We start from the raw sequence: 14016 nt of genomic DNA, 5'->3' as shown, positions 1-14016 counted from the left end.
ATTAAATATTCTCGGTCCTTTAAAATTAAGTCAGTGCCCAAAACATTTTTCTATTACCAGACTAACTTACAGTTATTAAAGGAGGAGGGATACCTCCTTTCAAAATCTGAGTACCTGGGCATGAAATATATATATGGCATATATAAAACATGATTAATTTCAAATGCAAACATTTCTATTAAAATGTTTTAATATTATATTTTTATCCAGAAGTGCTACTGCTCAAAGTCTTCCTACCACATATATAATCAATCTGAAGGAAATAAAAACATAATAGCTCTGACCCATGCTGAATAGGATTCTTTAATTCCCCATGGCTTACTGACTCATCTCTCATTTATTTTAGATACAGATCATAATCAAAAAAACCCAAAAATTGAGGATAAGTGTGGATTTTTATAACAGCATAATTGATGGTGACATATTTGATTTCAGCACATATTATCTGGGAGGAATTCCAATTTCAATCAGGGAAAGGTAAGATGATTTTTTTTTTTTTTTTTTTTAAAAACAAACAAAGAAGCAGATTACCTCTCTGAGTGATAATGGTTACAATCGCTACTGATTAGTTTGACTTTTTAAAATCCAGCAAGAAGGGCGCCTGGGTGGCTCAGTCAGTTAAGCGTCTGCCTTCAGCTCAGGTCATGATCCAGGGTCCTGGGATCGAGTCCCTCATTGGGCTCCCTGCTCAGCCAGGAGCCTGCTTCTCCCCTGCCTGCCATTCCCCCTGCTTGTGCTTGCTCTCTGTCTCTCTGTCTCTCTCTCATTCTCTCTGTGTCAAATAAATAAATAAAAAATCTTAAAAAAAATAAAATAAAATTTAGCAAGAAACAAACACAAAAAGTTTAACTTTTTAGTATTCACAGTGATAGCCAACAGAGTCAAATATGTTGTAAACACTGGATTATGGGACTGGCCACTGAAAGAAGAAGAGTGAGGGAACCTTGGGTCACCCCCGAGTGTCATTCTCGGGAAGAGAGAAACTATAGGGAATAGGTTAGTGTTGACAATGCTGCTGATAAGAAGGGAAGCTGTGGCCCTGGGGTCCCTAATGGTAGCATAGGAGAGCGCAGGCAGTTCTATGGCCTGACAAGCAGCACTGGGCACTGAAAGTTGGGGTTGCTGCCTTCAGGAACTGTCTCTAGAATGTAAGGCATGTTTGCATTACCTGCCCCTTATGTGTTATCAAGTAAGGAACAGGTGCATAACTGCTTCTTGGATAATGAATACACGGATGAATTAAGTTAATTGGAAAGGAAGTGAAGCCTAATGTGAATGAGAAAAAAACAACACCACTTCAAGAATGCACTTAAAAATAACTTTTACATTTAAATGTGTTTGAATCCTCCAAAAAGGCTTTTTAACAGCTGATGATAATGTGTGGAAAGAAGATTTTCTGGAAGGGTTAGTACAGACTTGTGACTGAGTGAAGAGCACTTCCACATTGTTTGATTGTGATTATTCTTTTTTTTTTTAAGATTTTATTTATTTGACAGAGAGACACAGTGAGAGAGGGAACACAAGCTGGGGGAGTGGGAGAGGGAGAAGCAGGCTTCCCATGGAGCAGGGAGGTGGGGCTCGATCCCAGGACCCTGGGATCATGACCTGAGCCGAAGGCAGACGCTTAATGATTGAGCCACGCAGGTGCCCGATTGTGATTATTCTTATATGAGATCTCAGGCTAGTTAACTCTTTTTCTAATTTATAATCAGTTGGGAGGAGTCCTAGATGTGATTTATAAGGTGTTGTGCAAAGGTAGTCTGTCTTCAAGAATCCTTACGTATTTGGGCATCTGTCCATCTATAGTAAAGATGAACTAATATTTGTTTTAAAGTTCTTAAGGTTGCCCTCAAAGACAAAAATGCAGATGGGAAAGCTCAGCACTTTAATAGAGTTTGGGAGTGAATTCCTTAGATTTTTTTTGAACTAGAAAGGACCTTGCATGGGACATAACCGCTGACCTTGATAGATGAAGAAATTGAGAACCAAAGAGGTGGTATTCATATTTAATATCATCAATATCATATCAATTCAACCATGAATTGCTGTTATGAATGAGCAATAATCTTATTTTATTCAATTAAATGTGATAAAATAGATTAACTTAAGGAAGTCAGCACTACTGTGTCCATCTGAGGTTCCCGTTTATTTACTCATTACACAAATACTCATTGAGTATCTAGGGACATCAGGCAGTGTGGCAGGTGTGGGGAAGGCGATGGTGAACAGGCCAGAACCTCAAGCATAGCAGGAGGGAGACCATAGAGTGTGGCGGGTGTGACAAGAGGGGAAGCTCAAGGTCCTCTGGGGCCCAGGGAGGGAATTTAATCCAGTTGGGGCATCCAGAACGTGGCCTCTGGTTTGGACCTGAAAAACAGGAGCAATCAACACATGGGAAGCACCAAGAGCTGAAGAAAGTGTTATCTTCCAAGGACCTGCAGGACACCAGTGAAGCAGGCCGGGATTACCACATGGGGCTGGTGTGGGAAGCAGGGGCCAGAACACAGAGGATCTTGAAAGTCACAGTAAGCTGTCACTCAGGGGACACCAGCAGAGAAAGGACATTATCAAATTCAACTGGTGCAGGGCAGAGATTGGATTCGAGAGGGAAAAGGCAGAGGCAGGTAGAGCAACCAGATGAGCATCTTCACAGAGACAAGAGATGAAGGCAGTCACAGGGAAATAGCAGTGCAGATAAGGCAAAGGGAACGGATTCTCAATATATTTAGGACAGTGGCTAGGTACTACTGAGCGATTGCTTGGGTTTGGGGAGGGAAGTAGAAAGCGCTCAAGGATGACGCCTGGGGTTTGCTCCAGTGCTTGGGCAGGTGGACAGCACCAGCAGAGGGCCAGGGGGACTGGTTCAGGCTGAGACAGGCTGAGTTCCTGGAGCCCGAGAGATAGCAGGTGGAGATGAGGGAGGGCGGTAGGACAAAAGGTCTGGCCCTCCGCAGAGAAGTCTGGGCTGGAGAAAGGGTGAATGCAGCTCAGGTAGAGGTGCTTGTCAAGGTTCTAGGGCAGGTGGGCTGAGGAGTTTCCGGAGGCAACAAGGAAGTCACTGGCCAGTGGTTTGAATTTGTGCAGTGTTAGCACAAGACCCCCAGATAATGATGCAGATGCCAGTCAGCCAGGGTTTCCTAGCAAAGGGTAGTGGGTGCGAACCAAAAGAAGTCACTCTAGTTTTGGCTCAGCCACCAAAGAGCAATGTGACCTTGAGTTAAGTCAGCACTCAGCCTTTCTTTCCCTTATCATCCCTATCCATTTAAGAGATACATACATGGATCTAGTTATGCATATACAGATAGATGTACATAGAGAATTTTCCTAGTAATCTGTCCTAAAGTCTTCCAAACAAGGGATTACTCCTTTTTTGGGGCAAGTTTATACCTTGTTTTTTTTATTAAAATCACAAGAACATGGAAAATGTAGGAGGTAGAAGCCAGTCAAAAGATTTCACTGGCCTTTTAGTCACTTGCAAATAAAATGCTAAGCAATGGCTGTTTCTGGCCTGGCTGCATCCTTCTGGTGACATCTTTGATGGTCCAGAGAGTTCGGAAACTCCCTCTGATGTGGGTCACCGGGGGCGGAGGGGGGAAGAGAGGAGTCCTACTGATCACTCATGACCAAACTCTGAGGGGCAAGCAAGCAATCCTCCTAAAGGGGCAGGTGTTCTGACCCCGGCATGAGGAGAAGACCCTTAACAGACTGTAGCACTTAAGCCTAGTGTGGGGCAAAGCAAGCCAATCTCTAAAGCAGCTCTGACCAAGAGATGTTGCGGATGCCTTATTTTCTCCTCTTTCACTACAGTGTGTCTTCTAGGAATGGGGGCCCAGCTCTGGGAATGACTTTTTCAGGATTCCAGTCGAAATCACAATCTGTTAATCCTATCTGCTTCCCATGAGAAGGGAGAATCACCCCGATAATACCAGAGGCTCTCAAGCCAACAGGACACCTTTGCTGAGGACCTACCCCATTGTGTCAGAGTAACAATAAACCATTAAAATGAAAATAATTCAAAAAGTAAAAATCAGTCAGGGGTCTATTGGACATTTACACAGTTTAGGATTACCTTTGGCTCCTATGGCTCTGAAATCTGCCTACCACAGGCTTGGACCAGTTGGGCCTTTGTGAATGGCCCGGCCCCGGTGTGCATACACACCCCAGTGTGCCTACCCCTTCCATGCGGCGGCCTGCACCCCTACACGATCCCATTCCTCCAGCAAGTGTGTTCAGCCCTTGCATCCTGGAGCAAACGTGGAAGTCTAGGCCCTCTGATGAGCCAGAGTAACCAGAACACCCCAGAGAAGAGTGGAAATAAATCTTCCATCTTAACATCTCTGCTGGAGATGACTGTTCTTCTGTAGGAAAGGGTCCTAATTCTTCTGAGCGCTATGGGCACACAGACTGTGTAAGTGTAAAGAGCAGGGACTTTGAGTCACACTAGTTCGTGGGACACACTGACCACTCAGATCCCAGAGCTGCCACTTCCTTGCCACATGACCTTAGACCAATTGCTTAACCACCCCCACGCCTCCCCGTGCGACCTCTGGGACAGGATCAGAGTAGCTACCCATCTCAGGGCTGTGTGAGGATTCAAAGCGAGTCAAGGAGTTGGCGAGGCACCAGGCACGCGGTAAGAGCTCGGTGAACGTTAGAGAGCAAAATACCTCCCTCAAAAGGTCATGGTGAGGCTAGAATAACAGTGCCTTACACAGCATAGGGCTCCATATCTATCTGCCTGCTGCTTTTCCTCCCCCCTCTGCTTTTCTTCTAACTTCGACCTAGACTATCTGGAAAGAAGAACATCAGGGGATGGCGAGGGGTCCGAACCACGCGGAAACCAAAGAGAGAAAGGATTTTTAAAATATGTGTAAACAGACAAGTGCCAGGAATTAATATGAACTTTCGTTCTTGTCTGAGGCAAAAAGCCATCTTTATAAAATAATTAAGCTCAAGCTGCTGTGCCAGTGAGGATTCATGTTTTCCTTTTCCTTCTAATGAAATTTAATTTCATGCGTGTTACCTGTAGCTCAACTATTTATAATGATTTGAATAAAAATGAATGCAGATACCTTTCCATTTAGAAAGGTGAGCCACCTTAGGGATTTATAAGGAAATCAGCTTTGTGTTTTCCTTCGTACTTCACTTGTTTAAGAAACACAAATATTTGCCTGGACTCCAGGCAGTTCATCTGTGTTAATGTTTTATGGGAAGTCAACTCCAGACAGACCCAAAAGTCAAATCAAAGGAGAAATGCCAAAAAACAAGAAGAAGAAGAAGAAGAAGAGGGTAGGGGGCGGAATGCCAAGGTAGCCACAAAGGCAGAGCTGCTGTAGAAAGAAATTGCTCTCATTATCAGGACTCTCCTCATAATGGGAGAGTTACTAACCCCACCATCTCACATGGAGTCCTCACTCTGTACCAGGCATCATGTGAGTGTGTCACACATACTACTAACTCGTTTAAATTCGTAACAACCCCATGAAACAGATTAACACATTCCCATTGTAGAAAGGAGGAAACAGAATAGTCACAGAATAGTTACATCGCCTGCTCAAGCAGCAGGGATAGGGCTTGAACCCAGGCAATGTGGGTGCAGAGCCCTCAGCTCTCAGAAACAGCTCCTGGGGGGCACTTGGGTGGCTCAGTCGTTAAGCGTCTGCCTTCGGCTCAGGTCATGATCCCAGGGTCCTGGGATCGAGTCCCACGTCAGGCTCCCTGCTCGGCGGGAAGCCTGCTTCTCCCTCTCCCTCTCCCACTCCCCCTGCTTGTGTTCCCTCTCTCGCTGTGTCTCTCTGTCAAATAAATAAATAAAATCTTAAAAAAAAAAAAAAAAAAGAAGCAGCTCCTGAGCGGTCACAATTGCAGGCCACACACGGTACTGAGCAGTTCCTGTGCATTAACTTGTTTAATCCTCACAATGCTTTCCATTGTTCCAGCCTGGCATTGGTTAAATACCAAGCCACATTTTCCATCGCTGACTAGAACCAGAATGCAACCGATTGTTTCTACTGAGTTAACAGTAACTAACTTAAAAGTGGACAGGAGAAAAAGCAAAGTGTTTTTTAGGGCATTCTTGGCTCTAATAAATAATGTACTTATTAATATGTATCAATACAATATTTATGGTATTAGATATCGTACATTTTGTCACTGTACTTTTTGAGGGCACTGGCCATTCTTCTGTCAGCACTATTACGTTCATTTTTAAAGCTGAGAATGCTGAATCACAGAGAAAGGAAGTCGATTTTCCCAGCTTTGCAAAAGTAGAGTTCTAGAAATCCCATGAGAACAGATACCCATAAAATACATACTCGTTTATGGGTGAGAAGTACCAGACAGTGCAGAGTTTCAGCTCCAATTCTCAGACAAGCCGGGTCTGGTACATCTCTCCCTTTTTTGTACCCCAAATCAGGTTTAACATTTCTACACCTGGTTTCCGAGGCTGCATGAAAAATCTGAAGAAAACCAGCGGTGTTGTTAGGTTGAATGACACTGTGGGAGTCACAAAAAAATGCTCAGAAGACTGGAAGGTAAGAATTCAAAACCTTCCAGAGCAGTGCTGCTCCCCGGCCAACCCATCCTGTAGTCATTTAGCTAGAGTTTTTCTGGTGCACACAGTATTATGGCAAACCGGTTCATTTCTACTTCCCACATATTTGTGCGAACTGGTTCATTTCTACTTCCCACATATTTGCAAGACACACAGCCCCTTCACGTTTGCATATTACATTTATAAGAAAAAAGAAGTACCAACTCTACACACAACTCATGCAGAAAAGGAAACTGTTCCTTCCTGAGGCAACAGAAACCACATTAATCAGCTCAGGTGAAGCAATACAGGATAAGATCCTGGATTTCAGCCATCAAATCATTCCAATGCCAGTAATTTATTCCACATTTGCATTTCAGCTCGTGCGATCTGCCTCATTCTCCAGGGGTGGACAATTGAGGTTCAACAATTTGGACCTCCCTTTGCCCAACGAATTCCAGGCCTCCTTTGGGTTTCAGACCTTTCAGCCGGGTGGCATGTTATTTAATCTCCAGGCACAGGTATGAAATATTGCATGAATACTGAATAAGACTTAAACCTGACTCAAAGTTTGATGTCAAAAACAGTAGAGAGATTTTGATGGTAAACTAGTTGGGCATTTTATCCATTATCACACGGTAAATGACATTGCATATTTCAACCATGGAGGTTACTCTTCATCCTGGGGCAAGTCCTAAAAGAAATAAGGCTAAGAAAGTACATTAGACTTTACAGAGTTGAATTCATATGTATTCATGGACTCATTTTCATTCTTCTTGGGTTTATTTCACGAGTTAAGGTGAATTATAACTGTTATAAGTAATAATGTAACCTAAAGTTTTAGATCTAAGAAAAAAATCCAAATGTGCCCCACTATTCCATTTTGATTCCACAAAAGATAGCTCTTCAGATTCCTTTTTTGCAGCAGTAGCTGGTTGGACAATATTTACATCTGGGGAATGAGAGAAAATAGGGTCCTTGGCTCTTTGTTCATGTACAACGGAGCGACAAGGTACCCTTTATAGCTTCATAGGATTTCGTTTGTGTGGTTATGTAGGTATAGAGGTCAACTAATATTTAGAAATCCCCTTGTGGAATGAGGGGGATTTTAACACAGAAGTAGAAGTAGAATACTGACATTCTTGGATGTGTTTCTTTAGGATTGCCAGCACAACAGACATTTAGTATTTGTTGAAAGAAAGAACAGTAGCTGACTCTGTGGCGATGTCATATTAGAAGGCCTTGTCTCTCTTGATATATATTTGCTCATCAGCCTTTAGAGATCTTTTTTTTTTTTTAACTACCCCCTGAAGAAACATGTGTCAGCATTTTGACTGCAAGAGTGCCTTTTCTATCAAAGTAGGATGTTTCGACCTAGTTCTTTTGACACCCAGTGCTTGTTTCCCGTGCCAAGGGTAGGGGCACAGAGTACACAATATACAAAATGGTTAAAAACTGGCAGAAGAGTTGACTGAGCAAAAGAGGGGATCACTCCTAGACAATGGAGGGATCCTAGAAATACCCCAGGAACACTGCCCTCAACTTCATAATGGGTTAGCTAAGTCATACATATAAATTGGCATTCCTTTACCCAACTCATAATGAATATTGCCAACTGAAAAAAAACAAATTAAACTGATAGTGGCTACAATCGCACATTGTAAAAATAGTTTTATTTAGTTTTTTTAAAGATTTATTTATTTGAGAGAGAGGGAGCATGAGTGGGGGAGGAGCAGAGGGAGAAGGAGAGAGAGAGAATCCCCAAGCAGACTCCCCACTGAGTGCAGAGCCCAACGTGGGGCTCGATCCCAGGACCCTGAGATCGTGACCTGAGCTGAAATCAAGAGTCAGCTACTTAACCGACTGAGCCACCCAGGCGGCCATATAAAAATTGTTTTAGACTAAAAGCTCACTGAATGATCACATCTTGTTGAAAATTGCAAAAATTGTACTTGGTAGAAAAAAAAATCAACAATTAAAATGACAACTGCAAAAACTACACATTTTTTTTATTAAGAATTAACAGAATCGAATCATCGTGCCAAAATTTAGATCTGCAGAGTTTGACATCAGAAAATTGAACTTCCTAGGAATTATGACCAGAAAATTAAAAGTTCATAATGACTAAAGAGAAGATATCATTGCTATAATTATATATTTTTAAAAATGGATGAATCAAGTCTTCATCACAAAATTGATTCAGAAAAGAATTGATCCTAATGAAAATAACTTCAACAGATTGGCTTAACTGTTTTGTATCATTGATGGAGAAGTTAAATTGGTTTATGGGAAAAAAAAGAAAAAAAAGGGGGGGTGCCTGTGTGGCTCAGTCAGTTAGGTGTCTGCCTTCAGCTCAGGTCATGATCTCAGGGTCCTGGGATCGAGCCCTACATGGGGCTCCCTGCTCAGTGGGGAGTCTGCTTCTCCCTCTCTCTCTGCCCTTCCTCCTGCTTGTGCTCTCTCTCTCTCTGTGTGTCAAATAAATAAAATCTTTAAAAAAAAATGGTTTACGGACGTAGGTCCATAAGATGCTTTTGACAGATTCAACAGTGTTGAAATAGTTTGCATAACACTTTTATATTCATAAACACAGAGTCAGGATATTAAAAAATAATCTTTAGATTGAAATAGTGAAGTCAAAACATCTGAGCCAAAACATCCTGTCTTATCCGTAGTGTTGATCATAACTTCAGTATCGACACCGTCATAATCTTTCAGTGGAAGTTAATGACATTGATGGGTATGTTCTATGGTGGTTTCAGACACGGAACCTGCAGGTCTCCCTGGAAGATGGTCACATTGAACTGAACACCAGGGATAGCAACAGCCCGATTTTTAGATCTCCGCAGACGTACACGGATGGTTCACTGCATTATGTATCTGTAATAAGTGACAACTCTGGGTGAGTACGATGGCACTTTCGCCAGAGCTCTAAGACTTTTATTTAGCTTAATGGAATTTTCTAGTATCTTTTTTGTGAAGTATGTGTCCTTGATGCTAACGCTATTTTACTAGTAAGTCTTAGCCTTCTTCCTGGTTCTGTATCAATGTCCTCATTAAAAAAAATAATAATAAAATCAGGGGCGCCTGGGTGGCTCAGTTGGTTAAGCGACTGCCTTCGGCTCAGGTCATGATCCTGGAGTCCCGGGATCGAGTCCCACATCGGGCTCCCTGCTCAGCGGGGGGTCTGCTTCTCCCTCTGACCCTCTTCCCTCTCGTGCTCTCTGTCATTCTCTCTCTCTCAAATAAATAAATAAATAAATAAATAATAATAAAATCAATCAGCCAAAAGGTGGGTGGATAAACCAACTGTGGTCTATTCAAAATGTGGGAATGAAACCAGAGTAATGAGTACAAAAGATCTACAAATGTATAGAATGCCGTGGATGAACCTCACAGCGTCCTGCTGAGTGAAAGAGGTCGCACATAAAAGAATTCATCTTCTATGATTTCATTTATATAAAATTCAAGAACAGGCAAAATTAATTTCTTTTATCAGAATTCAGGACTCGGGGGTTATACCCTCAGACGGGGAAAAGGGGGCACAAGGCAGGGTTCCTGGGTGCTGGTCGCTTCTGCTTCTGTGGCTGGGTGCTCCTGTCCTTGGTGTATTCACACTGCAAAAAATTCACTGAGCACACAGGATATGTGCACTTTCTGTATGTATAGACTGCTTTAATAAAAATACAATAAAAGAAATACATGAAAAAAAAATTTTTTAAATTTAAATGCTCTTTAAAAATAAATCTAGTTTAACAGGTTACTTTAGGTTAAAGATATAGAGTCCGAATCGAAGAGCCTCAGTGGGCCACGTGGTGAGAAACTTTTCTTCCCTGCCATTCTCACTCTTGTTTTGCCTTCCTCTTCGTCCAGACTCCGGCTTCTCATTGATGACCAGACTCTGAAAAGTAACCAAAGGCTACAGGACTTGTCGGGTTCCCAGCATCCCCTGTATCTGGGCGGGAGTCACTTCGAGGGTTGCATCAGCAACGTTTTCATCCGGAGGTGCGTGCCTTGTTGTGGGTGTGCGGCTGATGAGCGTGGCCTGCCTCCGGGAGGGCATCCCCTTGCTCTAGTAGTGGAGTTGGATTTGTCACCACGTGCAGCCTGAGGCTCTCATTCCGCCAACTTTCAAACGCCTTCTTAGACAAGATACACACACTAGAAACAAACCACCTCCCACGAACACCTCACCTGGGCCCAGCCTCCCTTTGTAGGAACAGCTTTGGCACAGAACCTTGGGAAAGGTCGAGTGAAAGTTAACTTTCAGATTATGGCCCTGAAGATTTTCCATACTGAAATTTTACTTCATTTTAATCAAGGTCATGCAATTTGATTTCATCAGTGCTCCCCTGTTTTGGGGGGCTGGGGGCTTGCATGGGCCAGCACTGCTGGGAAGCCAAATCACTACCATGTCGAACCCGACCGTGACTTTTCATAGAGAGAGGAGCCTGGTCCTTGCACACAAATGTTTAGATGTTCTTTTCTTTTGATTCAAAATGATCGCTTTTTAGATAAAAGCCAAAACCCTCCCCAGGGCAGAAGGAGGGCCCGGGACTGGTCAGGAACCTCGGCAACCTGTGGGGAGCTTGGGGGCTCCTGCTGTCCATCAAGGCTCAGACAACAAGCATAAGATAAGCAGATTTATCTGTGAGACTCTCCTGCTCAAATGCAGCAAGATCAACCCTTCTGCAAACTCACCTCTAAGGTTTCCTGATGTTCACCATCATTCTAGGTCATCGGTGCCCACTTTTCTCCTCTCTGCATAGTTCATTTTCACATTTCTAAATGACACCTGTTCCAAAGAAAGCACTCTCATACTCTGGCTTTGCCCCAGCCCTAACCATTCAAGTCAATGAAATTTCTGAGCCTTCCTGCCAGCAAGGCATGGTGCTGGGTATTACAGGGAATGCAGAAGTGGGTCACAGCCCATCCTCCTCTGGTGTCTCCTCTAGATATAATGCGCGGGTAGGAGATGAAAGTGCACCTAAAGCCTGACAGTAAGAATGCGTAGTTTTGAAGCAAGCTCTCTTTGCCAGTGCATCTTCCTTGAGATTTCAGAGTTGGACAGTGGTTTCCTCTTCGCCCTCATTCCAGGCAATCAGGGAGCCCTGCGGTCCTGGACTTGGCCAATAAAACTTTCAAGAGAGATGTGTCCCTGGGAGGCTGCAGTTTAAACCCACCACCTTTCCTCCTGTTGCTCAGAGGTTCTACGAGGTTTAACAAATCCCACACTTTGAATATCAACCAGGTAAGTGTACCCAACACTGGCTTTTGCTTCTCCCTTGGGGATTCTCAGAAGCGAATTGTACCTCATGTGAGATGTTGGGGAAGGGGTGGGAGTGGAGGGAGGGGTGTAGATCGCCTGATCCCTTGGTGGTCGGTGCCTCCAGGAAGTGGGATTGGTGGGTCAGCAACAGTTGGATTATACCAAAATGTAAAAAATGCTTCCTCTCTTGTACTTTGTATCTTGGTGAAAATTTGGCAATTTTTGAGACAGAACAAATTAAATCCTAGGTTTCTCAAGTCCTATAGATGATGTCTTGCTCTTATGACACTTCTGTTGTGTCTCCAACAGGCACAATGAGTTTCTCTAGAATACAGGAGTCATGCCCCTTCCCCTGCCCACAGACACCCCCCCACCCTGCCTCTTACGACAGCACGCATGCACGCGCCCAGGCCTTGCCAAGACCAGTGTGGTTTGACCTTGACTGCACATTAGAAACAGCTGGGGAGCTTTTAAAAGTCTAATGCTCAGGTTGCATCCCACCCAATTAGGTCAGATGCTCTTGAGGTGGGTCCAAGCAGCAGGAGTTTATAAAGCTTCCAGGGGATCCTAATGTGCAGCACTAAGAGAGGCTGAAAGGAAGAACAGTTTCTGGTTTGAAGGAGCAGAAGCATCATAATGAATTGGACACAGGGTTAGGACTTAAGGAATTCCTTGCTGTGCCCGAGGTCAACAGTCTGACCTCCCCATGCCTGGAGGTTACAATTAAAACGATTAATGGATAAGGCTGAGCACCTCCTACGTGCTAGCTATTGCGCTAAGCTCTTAAGTGGCTTTTCTTACTAAATCGACAAGTAACCTTGTGAAGGAAGTAGTATTACTATCCTCCTGTACTTTCGTATCACCATACTAAAGTAATAATAGCAAGCGAGTATATGACCAGCCACATGTTATAGAACAAGATGCTGCAGTGTAGAAAGGTCAGCAATTTGCCCAAGCTCCCACAGATAGAAGGTGGAGTTGGAATTCAAAGCCAGACAGCCTCCTCCCACAGCCTGTGCCCTCTTAAAAGCAGCGCGCTTCTGTTCAGCACACTTTTCGCTCACCGTCAACCCCATGCCACTTGCCTGCCGATATTTTCCCTGCAGCAGTGATTTGGAGGAGTTGAATAGAGAGCACATAATCAGAAATGTTCTACGCTATTAAGAAGAAATATAGTTCATAGAGGGGAGTCATTTTACTGTTAGGAGAAGAACATCTTTAGGACGGCTCCTTCAGGAATGAAATCACATGAATTCACTTTTTTCATCAGAAGGCTGAAAGTTACGGAGAGACTAACACAGCGATGGTAGAGATGGAGAGAAAGAAATGGATTCAAAGCTATTTAGAAGACAGAATGTACAGGACCCAGATAATAATTGAATGTGGGTGGTAAGGGAGAGGCAGGAGTTAATACAATTCCAAAGCATCTAGTCCAGGTTATTGGACGGATGGAGGTGCCGTTCATGGAGATAGGAGAAGGACAAGTATTTAGAGGAAGAGACTGAATGGAGCGTGTTTTATATTGAGTGACAGGTGCCCGCAGGACATCTACAGGGAGAAAGCTGGTGGGGGCCTGTCAGAAGTCGCTGAGTGGGCCTCAGTGGATGGCGGGCGCGGGGGCTGGAGTTATCCATGTGGGAGCCGCCATGAACACACTGTATTTAATTGTACCCCTGTTCTGTGCAAGCCCCCAGATTACGTGGAATAAGACATTGATTCTGCCTCCAAAAGCTCACTGCCAGAAAGAAAGCAAACAAGCCACAAAACTTCGTGGTGAAGGACTAGACTTTGGGGTCAGACTTACTGGGTTTGCATCAGGCCTACTAGGTGTGTGACCTTGAGTGATTATATAACCTCTCTGTGGGTCTATTTCCTGCAACATAATGAGGATATATAAAGTAATATCTTGTAGTGGTGTTGTGAGAGTTAAATGAGGTAATAAACACAAAACATGTAGCCAAGTACCTGGCACATGGTAAGCATCAGCTGTGATCATTATATACCCTCATAACCTAAGTGAAAGGCACAAAACATGCAACAGGCCTGGGGTGGCAGGAGTTTGCCTGCCCCAGAGATCAGGAGGTGACACAGGAGCTGGGCCTGGAGGATGGGTTGGATTTAGACAAGTGAGTGTCGCTGTTGCGTGAGCAGAAGCCCAAAGCCCAGAGGCGGGATGTTGGGTGCAGCTCAGGTACAAGACCCTTTCCATGCATTC

At 43.8% G+C, this 14016-nt stretch overlaps 1 protein-coding gene across 6 annotated transcripts in view; it reads left to right on the top strand.

The window, feature by feature from the left end:
• LAMA3 (laminin subunit alpha 3) overlaps positions 1-14016 on the top strand; it is a 267772-nt gene that overhangs the window by 235320 nt on the left and 18436 nt on the right. For all 6 annotated transcript variants that reach the window (XM_054510344.2, XM_045886917.3, XM_064577799.1 and 3 more), the window contains 6 exons: positions 347-477; positions 6416-6533; positions 6913-7053; positions 9295-9434; positions 10406-10537; positions 11630-11783. In XM_054510344.2, the coding sequence (XP_054366319.1) occupies positions 347-477; positions 6416-6533; positions 6913-7053; positions 9295-9434; positions 10406-10537; positions 11630-11783 (816 nt within the window). The remainder of the gene's footprint in view (positions 1-346; positions 478-6415; positions 6534-6912; positions 7054-9294; positions 9435-10405; positions 10538-11629; positions 11784-14016) is intronic.

This window comes from Mirounga angustirostris, unplaced genomic scaffold, assembly GCF_029215605.1.
Source record: "Mirounga angustirostris isolate CCGP_5_RB_7025 unplaced genomic scaffold, mMirAng1.0.hap1 SCAF_14, whole genome shotgun sequence".
Lineage (NCBI taxonomy): Eukaryota > Metazoa > Chordata > Mammalia > Carnivora > Phocidae > Mirounga > Mirounga angustirostris.
This window is presented reverse-complemented; position numbering and strand designations above follow the sequence as displayed.